Source organism: Aegilops tauschii, chromosome 2, assembly GCF_002575655.3.
Source record: "Aegilops tauschii subsp. strangulata cultivar AL8/78 chromosome 2, Aet v6.0, whole genome shotgun sequence".
In the NCBI taxonomy this organism is placed as follows: Eukaryota; Viridiplantae; Streptophyta; class Magnoliopsida; order Poales; family Poaceae; genus Aegilops; species Aegilops tauschii.
In genome coordinates, this window is record NC_053036.3 from 199,366,444 (window position 1) to 199,390,248 (window position 23,805).

General features: G+C 47.8%; 2 protein-coding genes and 1 long non-coding RNA gene across 6 annotated transcripts; 1 reads left to right on the forward strand and 2 right to left on the reverse strand.

Annotated features, from left to right (window-relative positions):
* The first annotated feature begins 2,249 nt into the window (after positions 1-2,249).
* LOC141040882 (uncharacterized) lies at positions 2,250-2,570 on the forward strand. Its single transcript, XM_073506998.1, has one exon. The coding sequence runs from the start codon at positions 2,250-2,252 to the stop codon at positions 2,568-2,570; it is 321 nt and encodes a 106-aa protein (XP_073363099.1).
* A 575-nt stretch (positions 2,571-3,145) lies between these two features.
* On the reverse strand, positions 3,146-6,012 carry LOC109759961 (uncharacterized). Of its 4 annotated transcripts, none has more exons than XM_020318789.4 (2): positions 5,736-6,012; positions 3,146-3,941 (listed from the first exon to the last, which is right to left on the reverse strand). In XM_020318789.4, exon 2 carries the CDS (start codon positions 3,936-3,938, stop codon positions 3,459-3,461), a length of 480 nt encoding a protein of 159 aa, XP_020174378.1. In that variant the 5' UTR covers positions 3,939-3,941; positions 5,736-6,012; the 3' UTR covers positions 3,146-3,458. The 4 variants fall into 4 exon arrangements, with proteins under 4 accessions (XP_020174378.1, XP_020174377.1, XP_020174380.1 ...); XM_020318788.4 differs by having other exon boundaries at positions 5,732-5,983; XM_020318791.4 differs by having other exon boundaries at positions 3,146-3,958; positions 5,736-5,932.
* A 3,499-nt stretch (positions 6,013-9,511) lies between these two features.
* Positions 9,512-11,628, reverse strand: LOC120974514 (uncharacterized). Its single transcript, XR_005769894.3, has 3 exons — positions 11,483-11,628; positions 10,940-11,414; positions 9,512-10,843 (listed from the first exon to the last, which is right to left on the reverse strand). It is a non-coding gene; the product is annotated as an uncharacterized lncRNA (long non-coding RNA).
* Positions 11,629-23,805: the final 12,177 nt, after the last annotated feature.

A 23,805-nucleotide genomic window follows, 5' to 3' on the forward strand; every position in this document is an offset into this window, starting at 1 on the left:
GGGGAGAAGAAATGCAGTGTGCGCCGGACAATGGCGACTGCGGTGGACAGTGACCGTGGCGCCGTGTCCGACATGACGGGCACGAAGTCATGGGCGAGCGACCCCGTTGGCGAACTAGATGGAGTGCTCGCGCAAAGATAGTGGACAGAGGAGGAGAAATGCAGTGCTCACGCCATGGCATCTGTCAGTGTAGTAGGACGAGAGAGAGGAGCTGAGATGATTGACGCCGAAAATGACTCTAGTGTAGTAGGACGAGAAAGAGGAGGCCGGGAGGAGGCCAAGATGATCGACCCCATCGGTGGCAGAGAACAGAGGAGAAGAACCCCGTGAGTCTGCGCGCCATGGCGGCTTAACTATAGTAGGATCATGGAGAGAAGGCCGAGATGAACGACGACGACGATGATGCTATCACAGCAAGACGCGAGAGAGGAGATCGAGAGAAACCCCGCCGGCCAGAGGAATAATTAAGCAGTGTCTTAAATCACAACACACATATCCATATGTACAACCATGAGAAATATATAGATCTTCTCGTCTACGATCGTCAAAACAGGAAACTTGCAACACGAATGTTGTGCAGAACTGCGAGATTAGGCTGTTGATCAAAGGAAATTTCAAACAATCGATTGTGCGCGACGAATCTGACAAAATTCGTCCAAAACAGCTCCGAACGGGAATAAGAAATTGAGCATGTACGGTCGACGAAACTACAAACCGATCGCCTGAATGGAACCGTAGCATCGATGTGCATCTTTTTCGTGTAGAGCTTATCTCGAATCAAAGCACCGTTGTGTAGATTAGAAGGATATGGAAGAGAGGAGATTAGAGAGGAGCTTAGTGGAGGTTGAAGACATCATGTAAACACCTCGCATCCCTCCCATCTCCACTAGTGCAAGGGCCCGCTCGCTTGCGCTCGCCTCGGCCTGGCTCGCAAGAAACTGCCGATCTGAGCGTTTTCAGCAAGCCAGGCCCAGAGATGCTTTAAGTTTCATGCTATGCAGGCCCAACAATATATGCGGGCTACTCAACAGGCTGAATCGTTCCCGCGCGGGCCTGGTCGAGGTGTATGCAGGCAACCAAATACGTCCTAAAGTAGAGCTGCTATTTAGGCAGAGTACTTGCAAGTTCTTCCACTGCGAGTTGCAGCAGTAAAGGGTATATTCGTTCTAGTCTCCATCACATGGAATCTAACGGTGACAGAAACTGCATTGTTCACTTAAGGCCAACTCCAATACACGACCCCGAATCGTCCGCCCGCGTCCGTTTGAAGTTAAACAGACACAAACCGCAGCCCAACGCGTGGGAGCAAGCGAACAAATCTCTGTTTTTGTCTGCTTTTGACCCACTCCCGGCCCATGTTTGGGCCGCGTTTGCGGTCGAACGGACACGCGCGACGCGTGCCCTTGTCCGCCCCTGGCCCGCCCGTCGGTGACACAACCCATTTTTTTCTCCCCTTTCCTCGCTCCGCCCTCGGCCCCTCGCCATCGCTGCCGCCACGCCCGTCGTTCACCTTGCTTTGCCAGTAGATGGAACAACCCCTTTTCTTCCTCCCCTGTCGTCGCTCCGCCCTCCGTCCGTGGTCGTCCACCTTGCTGCCTACCAATGGGTTCGACATGCCCTTTCCAGCCGCGTCTCCACCACGACCGCAAGGTGTTCGACGCTTTGCTCGCAAGGTACCATGGATAGCAGAGATGAGTACTTCTTTCACAATTTCATTTGTTCATCGCATGATTCGTCCTCGGACGATGAGGACATAGTGGTGGCAGCATTGGTCGTCCATGACTACATCAGTAGGATGCGGCCTCGGTTTAGGGGATCAATCCCCGGCCATGCTCCGGCCTTGAGCCGCAATAGGGAGAAAGGGCACGACCTCCTCAATTTCGATTACTTTGAGAGAACCGCACTCTACAAACCGCATCAATTTCGTCGCCGCTTCCAAATGAGGAGGCATGTGTTCAATCGTATTCAGGAAGGAGTGCTTCCAGATGACCCGTACTTTGAATGCAAAAAGGATGCCCTTGGCAAGCTTGGCTTCTCTTCTTACCAAAAATCACCGTGGCTATTCGCATGCTTGTCTATGGAATTCCCGGTGATCTTGTGGATGAGTATGTGCGTATGAGTGAGTCCACATGCCTCCTCTCAATGTATAGTTTCTACAAGGCCGTGGTGGCAGTGTTCAGTCCTGAATACGCGAGAGAACCAAATGTCGTTGATACAGAGACCTGTGGATATGGCATTCTTTCTTTGGCATGGCTGGTTCTCACGATGATATTAGCTTTCTTCAGCATTCTCCAGTGTTTGCAAGGCTTGCAGAAGGCCACTGCCCGGAGGTCAACTTTGAGATCAATGGCCACGACTACAACAAGGGATATTACCTACCTGATGGTATCTATCCCCAGTGGTCCACTCTTGTGAATACCATACCCAATTCGCAAGGAGAGAAGAGACAGAGGTTTGCCCAAATGCAGGAGAGTGCTAGGAAAGATGTGGAGCGTGCATTAGGTGTGCTTCAGTCTCGATGGGGTATTGTTCGAAACCCTGCATTGACATGGAGCACTCAGAAGCTTTAGGAGGTGATGACTGCTTGTGTGATCATGCACAACATGATCGTTGAGGATGAGCATGATGGCAGCATCTACGACCAAGGGTTTGATTTCTAGGGTGAGAATGTTTAGCCTGAGCACCCACCTCCTGCAACCTTTGAACAGTTTGTCCAATTTCATCTTGAGATATGTGATCGGAATACAGCAGCTGCAAGATGACTTGGTTGAGCACATGTGGGATCACATTGACAATCAGTAGATCTATCGATTTAATCTCTTTTTCGTGTGCACAAACTTTAAGTGGTTTTTTAAGACTATTTAATATTTTTAAAATTTTAATTGGATTGTAATAAAAGATTATTTTGAACATGTTGTTATGTTTGATTTAAACTATTTTTGTTATGCTTGATTTTATTGTACTTGGCCTTCGACGGACGAGATAGGGCAGAAGATGCGGCCACGCGTTCGACGCCCCGCCGGCACAAACACAAACCCAGACACGGTCCCATTGCCACTGTCAAACGGACGAAATCCAAACAAAACGGGCGGCCTTTTGAGATGGTGCGTTGAAGTTGGCCTAAGAGCATCAACTCAATTCAAGAGTATGAATCTTATCTGCTACTCCAGAAGGCGAGGTTTTCCGAGAACTACATTATATCATCCATTGACAATTTGACATCTAGCTTCTGATGGGAAATGCTTTTCATAGACTACCTTTCCACGCATCATCACATGAGCAGGAAAGCTGACCTAAACCGGATCGCGACACACAGGAATGCGGTCAGGTGGATGGAATGATTGTCTCACCAAAGATGGCATCGTACTGCCCTCCAAAGGCTTGCACAAAGAAACCCAAGATGCCTTCCAGGAAAGGGCAGCAGCAGCAGCTTTGATTTCAGTCATCTTCCGTTAGGGCTAGGCAAAGGTCTCCGACAGCTTGGAGAAACCCAGCTTCCTGAGGCGGCTGCTCATCGGATTACCGCACCTGACATCCACCACCTCGACGCCATGCACATTTCCTTTCTTCTTGGCCTTCTCGAAGTTGGGGCTCCTGTCAACCAGCGCGCCATCCGAGTGCAGCATTGGGGAGCTCGACTTGTTCCGCTGAGAGCTCCTCCTCGTCTTGCAGGCTTCTTCAGCGCTCACACGGTCAGCTCTGCCATTGCTGCTGCTGGAGACACTGGACGAGCTCTTCCTTGGGATGATCTTCCGGGGGCTAGCGCCGCAGGGCACCGAAACCGGACTGCTTTGGCGTCTCAGGCGCGGGGTGGCAGCTCCTTGCGGCGCGACTTTGATGGCCTCCAGTTCTCTCGTCATGAGCGAGCCGATGGTGCCGGTTGTGCCCACCTTGATAGCGCCCCCCTCACCGTTGACAAGCTCGGCGGCGCACGGCATGATCTGTTTATGAGAAGAGACTGGTAACTTGTTAGGTTTTGTCACAAATGAGGAAGGTGGTGAAGCAAGATTTATTGACAAGAGAGGAGACAGGGGCAAAGGTGAAAAACCAGGGAGAAAGTTGCATGACAACTAGGATGAAAATCATGGTGTTTCCTCCATGCAAGATAAGAGGTGTATAATAGCAGACACTTGCCTCCATGATTGTCACTTGAGAAAACATGGAGAATGATAGGGCTGTCATGATTATACCACTAGCGGAGTAACATGCATGGCATGGCATGGCAGTCAACCCCTTTCTGTTCCGAGATGAGGACTAGTGGTATCCACACAACAAATCGGCCTAGTTTGTTTTCCCAATTCAATTCATTCTCCTAATGCAAGAGTTACGACAAATTTAACCGAGTCATTGCAGAAATGACACCTTTGTTCCGATAGAATCTGATGGGCAGTCACATCATGTACCAATACGATTTTCGCAATAAAAACACTGTAGATATGCTTAAGAACGACACCACTTTCCCCAGAAAAACTGATATACTTTTTGTTCACAACGTTGAGTTGAATTACTTGATGCGACCGAGCACCGACAGTCTGAAACTAGTAGTAGGAGTATAATACAGTACATTCCACTAGTACCAGAAGGAGGAAGCAAATGGACAGCCAACCTGTTGCTACAACCAATGCAGTGTTGACAAACAATTACAAAGATTAAAAAAAATCTCAGCGTGCTTTCAAAAGTTTTGTTCATGTTATCTAAGCCTCTGATTGAGGGCCTTTTCAGGACAATTTGACCAGCATCTGAGGTGTAAAGATGCACTAGACACACAAACATTTTTATCCCCTTTTCTCAAATGCTTTCTGCTCCTTCTTTTCTGCCTTAATTTCCTCGGTGCATCTACTGATGCCTACCTTTAGACCATACTGTATATCATGTAGGCCTACTTCTCAGACAAAAACGTTTTAGCTTACAAAAAACTACTCCCTCTGTCCTAAAATATAAGGACGTTTTTGACACTACACGTTCTTATGTTCTTATGTTATGGGACGGAGGGAGTAATAAGTAGGCCACATTGGTATGTTATCCCCTTTCAGAGAAGTAGCACTACTACTAATAAGTATAATGATTTTTGGCACCAACAGCAGCAACAAGAAACAAATGGCATCAAGCATCACTTGATGGGATGCCAACTGGGTCAAAGCAAAGAACCTACTACTTCCTTCCTCCTGCCGCATTCTTTTTCTGCATATCTATTCTTGGATACCTTGGGCTACTGGTCTAGTGATTGATTAATAATCTAATGCGGCGCCAAATCATGTGGCAGCGCCGGCCAAACTCATTAATCTAAGGAACACTGAAACGGACGAACACAGGAACTGGAACAGAAGATTTCGTTGAGAAGAAGCACCGGACGAGCGGCTCTGGTCAAGAGCTCTCCATAACACAATCTTGCTAGTTAAGGAGAAAATGAAGATATAATGGACTAGTCTACACACAAGTGACAATTTGGGAGAAGAAAAAACATTTGGAACCACAGACAATTAGCAATCGGGGACAGATTCGAGAGAAATGGCACCAAGCCAGACCATTGCATTCCTCCTTCTGCCTTTTCTCCAAACCATCGCAGGAAGAAATGGCGAGAGGGGAAATAGCAGGGGCATGGGCCTCTGGATTGGATCCCCAAAGGAGCTCCCACCAACAATTTCGCGTAAAATCTTTCTTTCATCCCCCAGAGCACAGCCGTTGGAGATACCACAGAAAGCAACGAGATAAAAGGGATGCTGCGGCGTACCTACCAGCCTGCTGAATCTTGAAGCGCTTCAAGATCTTTGCGCACCAGGAGGGGTGTGGGATAGAAGGGAGAAGGGAGGAGGAGAAGGGGGGCAGCTTCTGGCCAGAATTGAATTGAAGAACACAAGGGAAGGGTGAGGACTGAGGAGAGGAGGTATCGACGATGGGGTCACACCAAACGCCCTGTGTGTTTTGAAGACCGCAACCTATATTATAATTACGTTGCCCCCATTTATTGCCCGCCTCGTTCTTCTTCCCTCTCCTCTCTTCTCTGTCATTTTGTCATGTGCGCCAGAACAATGCTTGTCTTTTCTAGGGCAGCTTATCGGCGAAAGATGAGTGGTGTGTGGTCAGGGGTTAGAGCATCTGCCGTCGTTCGGTCCCGGCGTCGAAAAAGAGCGGTCTCGGGACGAACCGGCGCTAGTTTGTCCTTTGGGAGCGACCATCCTAGTCGTCGGCCCACAGGTCGTCCCGGGTTCGGCGATTTTCCGTACAAAATGTATGCAAACTCGGCGATTTTTACACAAACTCGGAAAAACTTCATTGAAATTTGTACAAAAACACGAACACATGCAAACTACGCCTGATCTACGCCTAAACTACACCAAACTACGCCTAGCCCCACCGCTGTCCCCGTCGCCGTCGTCTACATACCGAGAAGCCTGTAGAAGCGGGTGTAGTCGCCGCCGTCGCCATCATCGTCGTCGTCGTCGTCGCGCGGCTGCCTTGGGCCGGCACCATCCCTGCTGCAGCCCTGGCCCGGGTCGCCGAGGCGCGGTGGCGTGCTGGACGGCCCGGCCTCGTCCTCCTCGTCACTGTCGAGGACGATGACGCCGCCCTCCTCGCGACCGCGGCGCCTGGCCTTGAGCTCCGCGTACGCCCGGTGCTGCCGACGCACCTGCTCCTGGACGTAGTCCTCCTTCGCCCACTTGAGGGCGGACTCGTCGTCGGGGGCTGCCATCTCGACGTGCTCCGGCTTCACCAGGAGCAGCCCCGGCTTCAGCCGGACTAGGCGGAGAGAGCGCCTTCCTGCAGCCGGAGCAGGCGGGGAGGGCCGGGCACCCTCGTTGATGACGAGGGCGCCACTGTGGGTGTGGCGCCCGAGCGGCGTCTCCTCCGGCTCGGGTTTGACGGGGCGGAGCGCGGCGGGCGAGCCGGAGCCCGATGACGAGGACGATCCCGGCTCCATCCGCCGCGGCGTCCAGGAGCTGCCACGGCGGCGAGAAAACGGCCGCGGCGGGTACCCGAGGCGCGGCACGTTGCCGCACTCGATGTGGTCGAGGACGGCCTCGAGGGTGCGGCCTGGGACGCCCCACCACTCGCGCCGCCCGTCGACGTTGAGGCGGCCCCGCGGGATGACGTCGTTGGTGGAGGCGATCTGCTCCTCGCGGCGGCGCTGGAAGTACATGGTCCAGAGGGTGTGGCTGTCGGCGGCGTAGCGCGGCTCGTTCCGCTGCTCCTCCGTCAGGGACGAGCGGATGCGGGCGATCTCGGCCCGCCGCGCCGCCCCTTCGGGCACCGGTGGCACCGGGACGCCGCCGGCGCTCAGCCTCCACGTCCCCGGCACCCGCATGTCCAGGGGCGCCGGGTACTCCGCCTCGTACAGCAGCCGCGCCTCCGCCTCTTGAAGGTGGCGGCGGCCGAAGCCGTTCGCCGCCGCGCCGTCGCCTGGGTACCTCTCGGCCATCTTTCTCGTCGGCGGGAAGGGGGGAGAGAGCTGCTTTCTACGACGGGGAGGACGGAAATAAAAGCTGCGGCGTCCACCGGCGGGGAGGTCGCCCTTTTATAGCCGTGGCTGGGCGGTGACGGGCGACGCGTGGCTGGACGCGCGTCGCGGCGCATTCACTGCGCCGCCCGTGAGGCATCAATGAAGGCTGACCGGCGCAGCAGCGCGGCAGCCTTCGCATTGGTTCCCGCGGGAACCGAAGTGATGAGGGTGACAAAGCGGCGTGTCGCTGACTCGGCGGGCCCATCCGCTTTCGCGCCAAAACGCCTCGCCCCGGCGCCCCCGGGTGCCCCCCAGTGCACCGGGTTCGGCTTGGGTCCGCCGGCGCCAGTTTCGCCCCAAACCGGCGAAAGCGGGCTCCTGGGGCGCGACTGGGCCGATTTTTGGGCGCCAGTGCGGCAAAAACGCCTGTGGAGGGCCAGTTGGGGGCGCGGCTGGAGTTGCTCTTAGCCAACTCTAGCGCACGACCCCATAAAGTCCGGCTCCGTTCGTTGGAGACAAAACGAACAAACCCACGGCCCAGCGCGCGACCGCTTGAACCCATCTTGTCTGTTTTATGTCTCATCCGACTCATTTTGAGCGCAAACATGCGCCCTGTTTGGGTCCAGGCGGACAGCGAGCGGACGCGCCTCTCGTCCGCATGGTGCCGCGTGGCAGGCGGCCACCTACCTCCCACTGCCCAAATTAACTGCGCACGCGTGGTCGGCCCCACCCGTCATCCGCCCAGGCGAGCGGTCGCCGTCCTTCTTAAATGGGAAGGCGTGGACCGGTCACAGTTCACGCTCCCACTGCAGTCCTGCTGCCTCATCAAAACCCAACCGCAAACCCTACTTCTCCCCTCCCCTTCCTCGAGCTCGCCGGCCGGCGGCAGCCATGGTGTGGTGGAGCACCGGCCGCAAGGGGGCGCACGACCACGAGGCTGGTTCGTCCTCCAGCCGCCGCGCGCGCCGCCAGATCTGAGCCCGCACCACCCCCACGGATGGCCCCCGCGCCGCCCGCATTCGCCATCGCCCCTCAGGCCACCGGTGAGCGTGACCGCACTACATCCACGCGGATGTTTGCCGGCGTTATTGGGAGACTAGGACGCTCCCCTGGAGCGACGTCCACCTGCTCAATAACTGGCAGCTGTCCACAGATCGGGTGCCGATCCCGCCGGTCCCGATGAGCGGCCGTGCCCGCCATGAGGAGATAAAACGCCGCCGCGGCCTCCTACCTGACGACTTGTACTACGACCCCAGGTATGCTGCCGACTCCGCTCTATGGGACACCTGATTTCGGGACAAGCACGACACCAGGCGCGCGTCTTACTTTGCTGGTAGCTCATCGGGGCCGTGGCGGCCACGTACAGAGCGCCGAGCGTGTGCTCCGAGCCCTCCCCAGGTGCGCGGGCGTACGCGGGTGCGCGGCATCACGCCGATACCGTCGCCTTCACCCTCTCCGTCGCCACCACCACCCCTTGCATGACAGAGGAGGAGGAGGCCCGGCTCATTCAACGTGTCATGAAAGACTCCATGAACACGCATGATGAGCGCCAATGGGAGGGCCTAGACACCATGTTGGCCCTCTCTGCAGCCGGCAACGTGGCCGTACCAGAGATGGAGATGATGAACGTAAAGGAGGAGGTCAAGGAGGAGGTGTTGGAGGAGCTGCCCCGTCGCCACGTTCCACCCGCATCTGGTGGGCCAGCGGTGGAGTGGTCGTGCACGGCCACAGACATGGCTGATGCCGTGGGGGCCGTGAACTGGTGCCCCACGCCGCCGTGGTCACCAGAGCGCGAGACGTCGCCACGGGGGGAGCTGGTGCAGGCGCCTCCCACCTTCCAGGGACCATCGTCCCACCTCTGGACGCCGCCGCCCTATATCGACCTCACTGGCGACGAGGACGACAACGACGGCGCGTGAGACAGCGACGGGCACGGCGGCAACGCGCGGATGGCGCTTTTCTTTTGTTTTAGTTTATGTTAATTATTTTTATGGTGTAAGCACTATGGAATGCGGGCATCGATGGGCCGTGAAGACTGTTTAATTATGTTTTAATCATTATGTTTGTGTTTATTTGATTTTTTGGGCATTTCTTTGAATTTTGTGATTTTTTTTTATCTTGTCCACCCCAGACATGATATGGGGTGCGGCTACGCGTTGGGCGCACCGACACGGCAACGGCCCGATCCGGACATGGGCGACCTCATTACCGCCCCAAAATGACGAAAGCAGGGTAAAACGGACGTCCATTTGAGGTCGTGCGCTAGAGTTGGCCTTATTTGCATGTTGCGTATTTTTGAAAATTTCTAATCGAAACTGCTGTACACACGATTTGTTGATGCACGATTTGTGCACATCATGATTGGAAGCCACGCAGATTAGAAAAAGAAGAAATCTAATGGTCTAGATGACTTGTCGTTTGTGAATCGTGCATGAATCTGTCGTCCGTAAAACACTGCTCTTTCTAATTGAGAACTCCTCGGTGAAAACGTTATTTGTTGAAAAGGGTACAAGCGCAATTTACGTGCTCTTAGAGCAATATACAACACCAAACGAATGGGGTGCCATCGGGTCTAGATGCGCTCGTCATGCGCCCAACGCGCAGACACATCTGGTCCGGCCGCCTGAATAATTTTACAAATGCATTTTTGTCCATCACGGTCGTAGTTCAAGCCAACGGGCATAGTTCATGCCGCCAACAAAGCCAGCGGCCGGCAAACATATGCCAACCTACAAAATGGTCAACCCTCAAGTTTTCACGCCGGCAACAAAGGCAATGGACAACACACTAGCCAGCCTTCAAAATGAACAAATTTTCTCGCTGGCAATAAAGTCACCGGCATGCACACTTGTCAACCTTCAAAAAGAACAGCCATAGTCCACGGCCGAGGCCTCCCTAGTTCAGGATGTCTTGGTCGAACATCTCCTTTTGCCGGTTCGCTGACCAAATTCTTCTCTTCGGGGACGTGTTGGTCAAGTTCACGCTCATGATTGCTAGCACCGCCTCTTTTGCTTTGGTGTCGGCATTGGTGGCCTCGATCGCGAGCTTCCTCCTCTTGGCGGCCTCCTCCATGTCAAGCTTCTTCATTTGGAGCTCCAACTTTATCTTCATTTCCTTCGCGCTTCCTCTCCCCCCTCACTTCCTTTTGAGTCGTCCTGCCGTGCAAAGTTTCTTGCAAGGCAATAGATGTCGCATCACGCTTCTCGTCAAGCAACGAGTTGGTCTTGCCCTCGGCCTCTTGAGCACGTCTCCATTCCCAGCCACGGTCGCCGGCCCTTCTTTCTTCTTTAGAGTGGCATATTGATCTTTGAACTTGTGACAATCTTTGATGAGCGACCAACAATGGGTGAGAGTGAATGGCTTGTTCTTATGCCAGGCCTTGAAGGCTTCCAAATATTGGAATGCCTACACAATCAAAGAGATGGCCACAGATGTAATAGCGAAGGACACAAGATGCAACAAACATGAACATGGCTAGCAACGAAATAGAAGAGGTCATACCAAGTCACCCACGCCTAGGCCACTCACAGGACGGGCTTCGACGCTCTCAAGCGCAGCGCAATACTTGTTGCATTCTTGTTGAACGAACCCTCATCTCTTTTGGATTGATTTGATGCCATGGTTGCTTGCAAACTTGCAGGGCGCAAACTTCCTCCGTTCATGAAAGGTTGTATGAAATCTCATCCAAAAGACGGATCCCTTTTGTTTCACCGGTCTTGGGATCTTGGCCTATCTCCATCCAACTCTCGCAAATCAAAGTGTCCACTTCTTTGTTGTATGATCCTGTGTGAATGCTTTGCTTCCTCCTTTGTGCCTCGGCTCTTTGGGTGAGATCATCGATAAACAATGGCTCACTCCCCAACAACACAGTCGTTCGAGATATCACACAATATCGGTATTTTACCGGATTCCATACATAAATCGTATTCCCTTTTTATTTCAGACCTCTTTCCCCCATCTCACCTTAACCATCTTCCTGAGAAAAGTAGACAGTAAAAGTCAAAATAGAAGCAACGAGATAAGAGGATGTTGCGGCATACCTACCAGCCTTCTGAATCTTGAAGCGCTTGAAGATCTTTGTGCACCAGACGGAGTGTGGGATAGAAGAAGTGAGGAGGAGAAGGGGGCAGCTTCTGGCCAGAACTGAATTGAAGAACGCAAGGGAAGGGTGAGGTAAGGAGAGGAGAGGAGATATCGATAATGGGGTCACACCAAATGCCCTATGTGTTTTGAAGACCGCAACCTATATTATTATTACCTCACCCCCATTTATTGCCTGCCTAGTTCTTCCTTCTCCTCTCCTCTCCTCTCCTCTCTGTCATTTTGTTATGCACATGTGTACATTTTTTTCTCAAATACGCACGAGTATGCGTATCATTCATTAAATAAGAAAAGGAAAGACTCCCCAAATCCATGGTTACAACATTATTTACATGTCGGAATTATCCGACACCATGTAATGAGTCATAAACGAACTACGCCTCGTTGTCCCACATGCCATCCTCCACCTCAAAACCTTTGATATTGCCTTTGATTAGGCCCGCACTCTGCGTGCATGTACATGCTTGTCTTGTCGACTTATCGACCAAAGATGAGCGGTGTGTGCTCACGGTTTTATTTGCATGTTTCACATTCTTGGAAATTTCTACTTTATCTGTTTCTAAATATAAGTCAAAAAGATTTCAATAGAGACTACATACAAAGCAAAATAAGTGAATCTACACTTTAAAATATGTCTATATACATCCGTATGTAGTCCGTATTGAAATCTCTAAAAAAATATTTAGAAATGACAGGATTAATCGAGAACTCCTCAGTGAAGACGTTATTTGTTGAAAAGGGTACATGCACAATTTACGTGCTCTCTAACAACATCTGCAGCCGGCCGTCCCCAACACCCACCCTGGCGGACGGCCCGGTCACTGGCCGATAAAAAAATCGACCCAGACGGATCCCTCATACCGGCATCCCTCATATTTAGCCCAAATCTAGGGCGGATATGGGGTGGCCCGGGCGCGTCCGCTGATGGTGTCCTGGACTAGGGGTGCCAACCTACGTGACCCACACACAGTCCATGGGCCGAGTTTACGGCCCGCCGATCTCCACAAGGAAGGACTCCAGAAGCAATGAATCCTGGCGTGATCAAGACGGACACCGCCGAAGACTTGGCGTATACTTCAAGGAGAACTCTAAACTGTCGGCTGGTTATTCCTAGTTGTAACCGACCATATGTAACCCTAGATACCACCAGTGCCTATATAAGCTAAGGGGTTTCGTCCGCCATGTCGAAAGGCCCACGCTGGGCCAACCCAACCCCATATTTTTTACCATCCGCTCCCCGAGTGAAACCCTAGCCACTTAACTCCGTTTCGCTCCCAAGCTCTTTTCTGGCGATCTCCAGCCTTCTTCGGCATGGCGGGCTGTGGATACGACTCCAACCACTCCCGATCCGTCGATTCGAGTGTCGTCCCATGCAGGGAGTAGGAGGCTATCACCCTCCGTTGCTCCCGGTAGGAGTGCGCCCGACCCAGCTCGGATTTGATCCGGTGGGAATCCATTGTGTCGGCGCAACTAGTGCTCGGATCCGCCGAGGCTAGAAGCTCAAGGTCCGCCAATTGCCCCTTCTTCGGTCCATAGGAGTATGAGGGTTACAGGGACCGGTGTGCCTGCCAAAACAAGCAGAGGAGGTGGGAGCGTGAGGCCCACCTTGCTGTCAATGTGGCTGAGGTGGAGGTGCTGCCATGGAAGAGGAAGCATTTCACGACAAAGACGCTAAGGGTGCCGGTAAGGGCAAGCGTGGATGATCTTTGTCCATAGCATAGTATGTATGTAGAACCTGCTAAATTTTGGTAGTCCGGTAACATGTATTGATGTAGTAGTTGGACGTCCGGCTGTATCGGAAGTTTATGATGCATGTGTAGTTTGCTAATTGAGGTACCCGAATGTAGGAACGAAAATTTAAGGTGTGACCGGCCATTGTCCGCATATGCGCACGGTCGTGTCGTTTATGTATGAGGGGTCGATTTAGCTGTATGTGCTAGTCACTTAAATCAACAACATTTTTTGCGAAGATACAACAACAAAACCAAAAAACTAATACTTAAACATGCATATTGGACAACATGTCGATGCCTAAGACATCAATCATAGCGAGTATGCTATATAGAAATGATACTAAATGTGGCGTCCTATAACCGAATGCAGATCTAGCATACCTTGCTAGCATCCACGTAATATCGATCCCAAGACTTCACTTTCACATAATGTACATGTGAAAAACATACATGCTACGTGGTGTAGTGTAACAACGTCCATCATCATACCTGTAAGTGTTTGTTGTAGCAAGGCGAGTACATGGTGTGCTACGCAAGTCACATAATGAAAGGTACTCGCACTAACAATACATTAGGTATGGAAGGGATAATTGGTGAAGCTGCAAGCACCTAAGCATCGTACTACAACTTACATCTAATTACTCCTATAAAGGATGCTGAAGTACTCGCTTCCTGGGAGGATTCGAGGACAAAGAGGGTCTCTGTGCCATCTGTTTCGCGGAGGCCTTTCGAGGGCTCTCCGCGTCGTTTGATCTTCTCGTACGACGCACACCAGGCGACCCGCTCGGGGGTCCATGCCGACTGGACCGCGGACTGATACGTCTCAAACACATCTATAATTTCTGATTGTTAAATGCTATTATATTATCATTCATACATACTTTGGCCATCATTTTATATTAGTTTTCTGGACCAACATATTAATCTAGTGCTCAGTGCGAGTTTCTATTTTTTGCTTCTTTTTTGTTTTGTAGAAGATCGATATATACGAAGGGGCAAACACGACGAAACTTTTTGACATTTTTTTCTAGAACATAAGAGACCCTAGAAGTTTCGGGGAGAGACCAAAAGACCCACTAGGGGGCCACAAGCCAAGGGGCGCGCCCTGGGGGTAGGGTGCGCCAGGCAGGTTTGTGGGTCCCCTAATGCTCCATTTGCCAAAAGCATATGTTCCGACGTGATCCCATCTAGAGCCCTGTTCTGGCACTCTGCCAGAGAGGGGGTCATTTGGGAGGCCATCTGCATCAACCTTGCTACCTCCATGATGATGTGCGAGTAGTTCTTTCTGTACCTATGGGTCCACAGTAGTAGCTAGATGGATCTCTCTCTCTCTCTCTCTCTCTCTCTCTCGATCTTCAATACAATAAAATCTTCGGAGATCCATCCGATGTAATTCTTGTGTTGTGTTTGTTGGGATCCAATGAATTATGAATTTATGATTAGATTGTTCATTGAATTTAATTGAATCTCTTGAAGTTTCTTTGTTGCGTAGTTTTATAGCTATATATGCCTTCTGATCTATGAGTCTTCTTTGGCCAAGATAGATGAGTAGTTCTTCAGAGGGAGTGGTGCATAGTTGTAGGTTCAATCTTGCGGTGATCTTGTCTAGTGATAAAAAGGATGAAGACACCTATTGTGTTGTTGCCACTAAGGATAAATGGTGGGGTCAATCTTATTGCTAGGTTTTTTTGTCTACATTATGTCATATTGCTTATTGCGTTACTCTGTTACTTACAAACTTAATACTTTGAGATTCATGCTGGAGAGCGGTCTTGGGGTGGAGTACTAGTAGTAGACGTCAGTAAGTTTAATGGTCTACTTATCACGAACGTAATGCATATGTGAGATTATGCATCAATGATCATAGTTATAATTTGCGCTATTTTGTCAATTGTCCAACAGTAATTTGTCTACCATACCACTGCATGCTTTCGAGAGAGATGTCACTAGTGAACCTATGACCCCCGGTTCTATTTTCCATCAATACAAAAACTCCTACAACAATTGCTTTTTGCTTTCTTGCCGCTTTGCCCTATCACTATTTGCTTTTAATCTTGTAGCTAGCAAGAACAAGGAGACTGACAACCTCCTTGTCTTTGTTGGGTGGAAGCAAATTATTTGTTTGTGTGCAAGTACTGCCAAAATGTTAGCTTCATGACTCCTACTGGTTCGATAAACCTTGGTTTTTAACTGAGGGAAATACTCCCTCCATTTTTATTTAGTCCGTGTATTAGCTTTGGTCAAAGTCAAGCTTTGTAAACTTCGACAAAGTTTATAAAAAATATTAACATATACAATAACAAATCAATACCATTAGATTTATTATTGGATGTACTTTCACATCATATAGATTTGTTATGGTAAATGTTCATATTGTTTTCTATAAACTTGGTCAAACATTACGAAGTTTGACTTCAGTCAACTCTAATATGCAGAGTAAATAGAAACGAACGGAGTACTTTTTGCTGTTATGCTACATCATCCTTCCTCTTCGTATAAATCCAACAACTCCATCGTGAGTAGCACGGACACGTGCGGGGCCACCTTCATGCAGCGGTCTTGGACGCGCCCGTGATGGCCCTGTCGTGCGCGAGGGGCCACCTGGATCCGCCTGTTGGCGTCCTCACCCTGCATCAAGTTGGTCCGGTGACGACGGGCGGGAACTGCACCGACTCACGCGTGGGGGCATGCTCGCACCCGTGTGAGCTGGCACACGCGTGGAGCCAGCCGGTCAGGTTTTGTTGCTCCCACATGGGTGTTCGCGAGCAGCGTGCATGGTGCGACTGACGGTGCAAAATACCATCAGATCCCTTGGTAGGGTTCATGATGAGGTTGGAAGTATCGGGACGGAGCCCACACGCACAAGCTACCCAGGTTCGGCCCCCCATAGAGCAATACCCTACATCCTGCTCCTTCTTGTTATTCATAGTGGTGGGATACCTCGTGCAAGGGATTACAATGATGTTTGAGATTGCTACCAAGAGTTTGTCTATGTGAGATTAGATGCCCTAGGGGGTTCCCTGACCTCCCTTATATAGATGAAGAGGTATAGGGTTTATACAGAAGTAGATGTGATCTAGGCCACCGCCTTCCTTGTCTTGGGGAATAGGTCACATCAAGGTCCAATTCGCCTGCTTGGCCATGGGCGTAAGCCCATCTCTATACTTGATCCGTCTTGGTTATCCACCCCAGGCCATGGCCCCGTCAGTAGCACCTGAGTGTGGCGGAGGTCGTAGATGAAGTGTCTTGAGATCTCCATCGGGCTCTTTTATTTCATAGACATGACATATATCGCTCCATGTGGATCCTTTGCTTCGATGCTCCGGTCTCCTTTAAGCGAGATCTACGTGGGTTTCTTGCGCCCTCTTCCAGCACCGATTCACCTGGTGGGGTTGGTTACAAGGCCGTCTGAGCTTTACTCCCCCTTTGCACGGCCTAGAATCATCGCAGGCCGGCCCGCCACCGGCGGGGTGGTTGCCGTTGATACGTCTCTATCGTATCTATAAATTTTTATTATTTCATGCCATTATTTTACAACTTTCATATACTTTTGAAAACAATTTATATTATTATTGGGACTAACATATTGACCTAGTGCCCAGTACCAGTTCCTGTTTTTTTGTGCATATTTTTGGTATTTCGCAGCAAATCCATATCAAACAAAGTCCAAACATGATAAAATTTACGGTGATTTTTTATGAAATATATGGGATTTACGGCGCAAGAAATCAACAAAAGGGGTGGCCCATAGGCCCCACAAGCTCACACGGTGTGCCCCTACCCTGGGGCGCACTAGGCATGCTTGTGGCCACCTGAAAGGTTGGTTGGGGGTGTCCTTCGGCCGCAAGGAAGCTAATATCCGAATAAAATTCCCCTCAAAATTCTAGCCAATTGGAGTTATGGATCACCGGGAATATAAGAAACGGTGAAGGGATAGAAAACAGGAACACGAAATAGAAGAGAAACACACACACACACACACACACACACACACACACACACACACACACACACAGAGATCCAATCTCGGAGGGGCTCCTGCCCTCCGGGAGCCATGGCGGCCAAGGACCGGAGGGGAAACCCTCCTCCCATCTATGGGGGAGGCCAAGGTAAAAGAAGGAGGGGGGCTCTCTCCCCTCTCTCCCGGTGATGCCGGAGCGCCGCCGGGGGAACCATCATGATGACGATCTACACCAACAACTTTTCCGCCGTCATCACCAAGTTTCTCCCCCTCTATGCAGCGGTGTAACCTATCTTTTCCCGTTGAAATCTCTACATGAACATTGTGCTTTATGCCACATATTATTATCCAATGATGTGTTGCCATTCCATGATGTTTGAGTAGATTCCTTTTGTCCTACGGGTCAATGGTGGTATGGTGTGATCCATATGAGTTGTAAGTTAATATGCTGTTGTGCTATGGTGCCCACCGTATCGCGCACACATCTGGGAATTCCCATTGTAGGGCGTTGCAATACGTTCATGATTCTCTTATAGTGGGTTGCGAGAGTGACAGAAGCTTAAACCCGAGTAAGGAGGTTGTTACGTATGGGAGTAAAGGGGACTTGTTACTTAATCATGTGCTTGGGTTTACCTTAATGATCTTTATTAGTTGCAGATGCTTGCTAGAGTTACAATCATAAGAACATGTGATCCAAGTATAGAAAGTATGTTAGTGTATGCCTCTCCCTCATTGCATATGATAAGTATCTATCATGTTATATTCAATTACCTAGGGAAAATCTTCCTCGTCGCTCTCCAAAATGTTTTCTACTAAACAACAAACTATTTATTATCTCACAAAGTACTTCTATTTTTATTCCCGCAAAGTATTTGTTTTCTTGTTCTAGGTAAAGTGAACGTTAAGTGTGCATAGAGTTGTATCGGTGGTCGATGGAACTTGAAGAGAATATAAATTCTACCTTCGGGTCCTTGTTGGGTTCGACACTCTTACTTATCATAAAAGGCTACAAACGATCCCCTATACTTGTGGGTTTTCAAGGCCTTTTTCTGGCGCCACTGCCAGGGAGCAATAGCGTGGGGTGAATATTCTCGTGTGCGCCGTGTTGGCTTTATCTCTAAGTAGATTTATTTTTTGTTATAAGTTTTTTTATATCTTTAGTTATGGATATGGAACATGAAACACCAAAAAAAAATAAGTTGTACCTGTTACTCGTGGAATGGGGAACCTCCTAAAACTCTCGATGTTGGTTATGTGGAAAACATTAAATACTACTTTGGTAATCCTGATAAATACTCATTCAACTTGATAATGGGAGATAGTTTGGATCACCAGGAATACTTTAGTGATTATCACTTGTCTCAAAACAGGAAACACTTATGGGATCAAATTAAAATATTGTGTTGGTATGCTTAGAATATGTGCTCTATGTATGATTATACTTGTTGCTCTAAGATGGAGGCTCCACACCTTCCCTTTCAATGTGAATTTAGTGATAATGAAACCTTGGATTCTTATGCCAATAATGTATATGATTATTATGATGTGGAACAAATAGAAGAATTTGTTGCTTTTAAGTGTGCTTATGAAATTGAATCTTTGTTTGAAAAGTATGAAAATTGTGATGATGCTCTTTACAGATCTAAAAATGATGCTATACTTAAATATTGCTATGAGAATTATAAATACAATGTCGATATTAATGAATTTATTGAGAAAGTATCTATTGTCCAAGAAGAGACTAATATTTTGCAGGAATCTGTGGAAGAAGAAATTGCTGAAACTGTGAGCTCATTAGATAAAAAAGATGAGGAGGAGAGCGAAGAACAAAAGAAGGAAGAGCAGACTAGCTACCCGTGCCCACCTTCTGACGAGAGTAACTCTTCAACTCATACATTGTTTATTTTCCCTTTGTGCTTACCGAATGATGAATGCTACGATCCCTTGGATTCGTTTGAAATATCCCTTTTTGATAACTTGATGCTTGCTTTGCTTGTGGCCATGATGTTGATATGAATGATGCTTATGGAGATGAACTTATTAGATTTCCTTATGTTAAACATGAAATTGTTGCTATCACGCCCACACATGGTAGTCCTATTATCTTTTTGAATTCTCCCAACTACGCTATATCGGAAAAGTTTGCACTTATTAAGGATTATATTGATGGGTTGCGTCTTACAGTTACACATGATGATTTTGATGGATATAATATGCATGTGCTTGCTACTCCTACTTGCAACTATTATAAGAGAGGAACTACATCTCCACCTCTCTATGTCTCTAGTATGATAAAATTGCAAGAAACTATTTATACTATGCATTAGCCTTTACTTGGTGTGCATGAATTGTTCTTCTATGACATGCCGATGCATAGGAAGAGAGTTAGACTCTGTTGTTCTATTATATATGTTTCTTTGTGCTCACCACTAAATTATAAATCATTGTTAATTAAAATTGGCTTTGATATACCTTGGGATCCGGGTGGATCAATTACTTGAGCACTTTATGCCTATCTTAATGGTTTTAAAGAAATCGATGCCTGGAAAGTTTTTGAGAGTTGTTTTATTCTATTTTTTCTTCTAATTTTTTTAAAAAGTATATATAGAGGGGAACCTAAAACTTTTTCAAAAATAAAAGTGAAAGTGAGATAGATTATGTGTTTGAATTTTCATATTTTACTGGATCATGGAAGTTTTTTACATTTTACATAGTACTGTTATACCAATTGTTTATTACGTCCTAATTTTTCATAATTTTTGGAGTTATATAAGTATATGTACCATCTGCATCTTTACAAACTGTCCTGTTTTCACAGATTGCTGTTATAGTTTCTTTGTTTGCTTGTGTTTGCAATTTTGCCAAGCCCCATTGATGTGGGAGCATTATATTTGTGTTAGCATACAGTAGTTAATGTTTGGAATATAATTATGCGATATTTTTACAGCAAGACATGATGGGATTTGATGTTATATGTACTAACCCCTCTAATAAATGTTCGATTAAGTTTTGTGTGGATGAAGTGTCCAAAGACCGAGGAGGCATTGATATGAGACGGATAAGGAGAGGTAAGAGTTCAAGCTTGCGGGTGCCCAGGGCACCCCGAGTAAATATTTAAGGAGACTCAAGCATCTAAGCTTGGGGTTGCCCCGGAAGGCATCCCATCTTTCTTCCTCGACAATTATCAGTATGTCTCGGTTTTTATTTTGTTCACATGCATGATATGCTTAAATTGTTGGAGCATATTTTGTGTTTGTTTTTACCTTTTCTTTGATGAACCAGGCTGGTATGAGATAGTCCTTAGTTGATTTGTAGAATTCTCTTTGCTCTTCACTTATATCTTTTGAGTACAGCCTTATAGAATGCTTCACGTGCTTCACTTATATCTTTTGAAGTTTGGATGCTCGTTTCTCTACATTGGGAACACCGTTATTTGTAGAATGCTCTTTTGCATCACTTATATTTGTTAGAGCTTTGCTGAGTCTTTTGTATGAAGAGTTAAGCTCTCGTGCTTCACTTATATCTATTTAGAGAGTTAACAGGAATTGGTCAATCACATGGTTAGTCATAAAATTCCACATAAAACTCGTAGATCACTGAATATGATATGTTTGATTGCCTGCAATAGTTTTGCAATGTTAAGATGGTAATATGTGGGTGCATTAGTTGATAATCATGCTTTAGTAAACATATCAATGATAAAATTTGTGATTCCCGAAGCATGCACGCATAGCCTCTAGTTTTGCGATGAAGTTGGAGCATAATTTATAATTGATTGAAATCATTTGTGTTGCTCGGATGGGGGAGGGGCGCGATGGTTAACTCCTCCCAATCTCCCCCCTAGGGGCATGCGAGTAGTACTTTGCTTCGAGGGCTTAGAAATTTTTTCACAATAAGTATATGAGTTCTTTATGACGATATGAGTTTGTGGACTTAAGCACTCCCACCTATCCTTATTTTTCTAGCCTCTCCGGTACTGTGCATTGCCTGTTCTCACCTTGAGACTTGGTGCAAACTTCACTGGTGCATCCAAATCCTGTGATATGATATGCTCTATCACACATAGGCCTCATTATATCCTTCCTCAAAACATCCACCATACTACCTATCATGGCAATTGCATAGCCATTCCGAGATATATTGCCATGCAACTTCCATTGTTACTATTCACATGACTTGAGTGTTCATTGTCATATTGCTTTGCATGATCATATAGAGCTGACATGATATTTGTGCCTCAGCCACCGTTGATCATTGTTATACATGTACGCTACATCTTTGCACATCCTGGTACACCGCTAGGGGCATTCATATGCATGTAGTCATCTTTTTTAGTTTATCGAGTTGTAAGTAGATAAAAGTGTGATGGTCATCATTATTAGAGCATTGCCCTAGTGAGGAAAACAATGGTGGAGACCAATGAGTCCTCGAAAAAGTGGGGATGAGGTCCATGAGACTGTTCTAAAAAGAGAGGCCAAAAGAGCCCGTAAAAGGGAAAACAAGAGAAAAACAAAAATGAGAGAAAAAGAGAGAAGGGGCATGCTACTATCCTTTTACCACACTTGTGCTTGGAATTAGCACCATATTCATATAGAGAGTCTCCATGAGTTGTCACTTTCATTTACTAGGGGGGATTTTACATTATAGACCTTGGCTTGTATATTCCGATGAGAAGCTTCCTCAAATGCTCGAGGTCTTCATGAGCAAGCAAGTTGGATGCACACCTACATAGTTTCATAGGGAGCTTTCATACACTTATAGCTCTAGTGCATCCGTTGCATGGCAATCCCTACTTCTCACATTAACATCGATTGTAAGGTTGCTCCATTGCCTAACGATCAGCCGCATTGATGTGAGACTTTCTTATATTTTTGTATTCCCCTACAAACCCCAATCATCACTCTATTTTCCATCCAAAGTGCTAAGTCCATGGCTCACGCTCATGTATTGAGTGAAGTTGAAAAAGCTGAAGCGAGAAAAAGATGATACAATTGCTTGTTTTGGCACCGGGGTGCTCATGATTTATACTTTACGCTATGAAGACTAAGCATGCCAAGCTATATGCTTGTGTATGGATAGCGTTGTTTATTTTGAAGGGCACGATTGTTTGTTAAGTACCTGACTATTGATGTCTTAATGTCAAATGATAGACTTGAATCACTTGCATCCTAATATTCATGTATGATTAGACTATTTGATCAAGATTATGTTAGGTAGCATTCCACATCAAAAAGTATCTTGTTTTATCATTTACCTACTCGAGAACGAGCAGGAATTAAGCTTGGGGATACTGATATGTCTCCGTTGTATTTATAATTTTTGATTGTTTCATGTCATTATTTTACAATTTTCATATACTTTTGGCAAAAATTATATTATTTTTGGGACAAACATATTGATCTAGTGCCGAGTGTCAGTTCCTGTTTTTTTGCATGTTTTTGTATTTTGCAGAGAATCAATATCAAACGAAGTCCAAATGCTAGAAAGTTACGGTAATTTTTTATGAAATATATGGGATTTTTTGGTGCAGGAATCAACACAAGAGGTGGCCACAGGCCTCACAAGCTCACACGGCAAGCCCCTACCCTAGGGCGGGTCGGGCATGCTTGTGTTCACCTCGAAGGTCGGTTTGGGGTGTCCTTCGGATGCAAGGAAGCTAATATCTGGATAAAAATCCCCTCAAAATTTTAGTCAATCGAAGTTACGAATCTCCGGGAATATAAGAAACAGTGAAGGGCCAGAAAACAGGAACGTGAAACAGAAGAAACACACACACACACACACACAAAGAGAGAGAGAGAGCGAGATCCAATCTCGGAGGGCCCCCTGCCCTCCCGGAGCCATGGTGGCCAAGGACCAGAGGGGAAACCCCCTCCCATCTAGGGGGGGGGGCAAGGAAGAATAAGAAGGAGGGGGATCTCTCCCCCTCTCTCCCGGTGACGCCGAAGCGCCGCCATGAAAACCATCGTGACGACGATCTACACCAACAATGCAGTGGTGTAACCTCTCTTTTCCCGTTGTAATCTCTACTTGAGCTTGGTGCTTTATGCCACATATTATTATCTGGATCCGGCAAATAAAGTAGAGGGCCCGCCCGTGTCACCACCAGTCCACCGAACTACGAATAGGAAGATCCTGGGTTTTGTAAGAAATCCGGGTCCGCGACCTTACAAGGATACACAAGCTGTTGCCATCCTATGATGTTTGAGTAGATTCCTTTTGTCCTACGGGTTAATTGTGGTATGGTGTGATTGATATGAATTGTATGTTAATATGGTGTTGTCCTATGGTGCCCTCTGTGCCGCGCACACGTGTGGGAATTCTCGATGTAGGATGTTGCAATACGTTCATGATTCGCTTATAGTGGGTTGTGAGAGTGACAGAAGCTTAAACCTAAGTAAGGGGGTTGTTGCGTATGGGAGTAAAGGCAAATTGCTACTTAATGCTATGCTTGGGTTTACCTTCACTACTGCAGGATGGTCCAAGCGCGACACTACAATCAGAGACCCTTCGACAAAACTGTGTGCGATGCCATAATCGCAAATGGTGGTGTAAAAAACCATCAAAAAAGG

What these genes read in the sequence shown, in the direction of transcription:
- LOC109759961 (XM_020318789.4), bottom strand. Translation starts at nt 3,938, where the DNA reads ATGCCGTGCGCCGCCGAGCTTGTCAACGGTGAGGGGGGCGCTATCAAG.
- LOC141040882 (XM_073506998.1), top strand. Translation starts at nt 2,250, where the DNA reads ATGGCTGGTTCTCACGATGATATTAGCTTTCTTCAGCATTCTCCAGTG.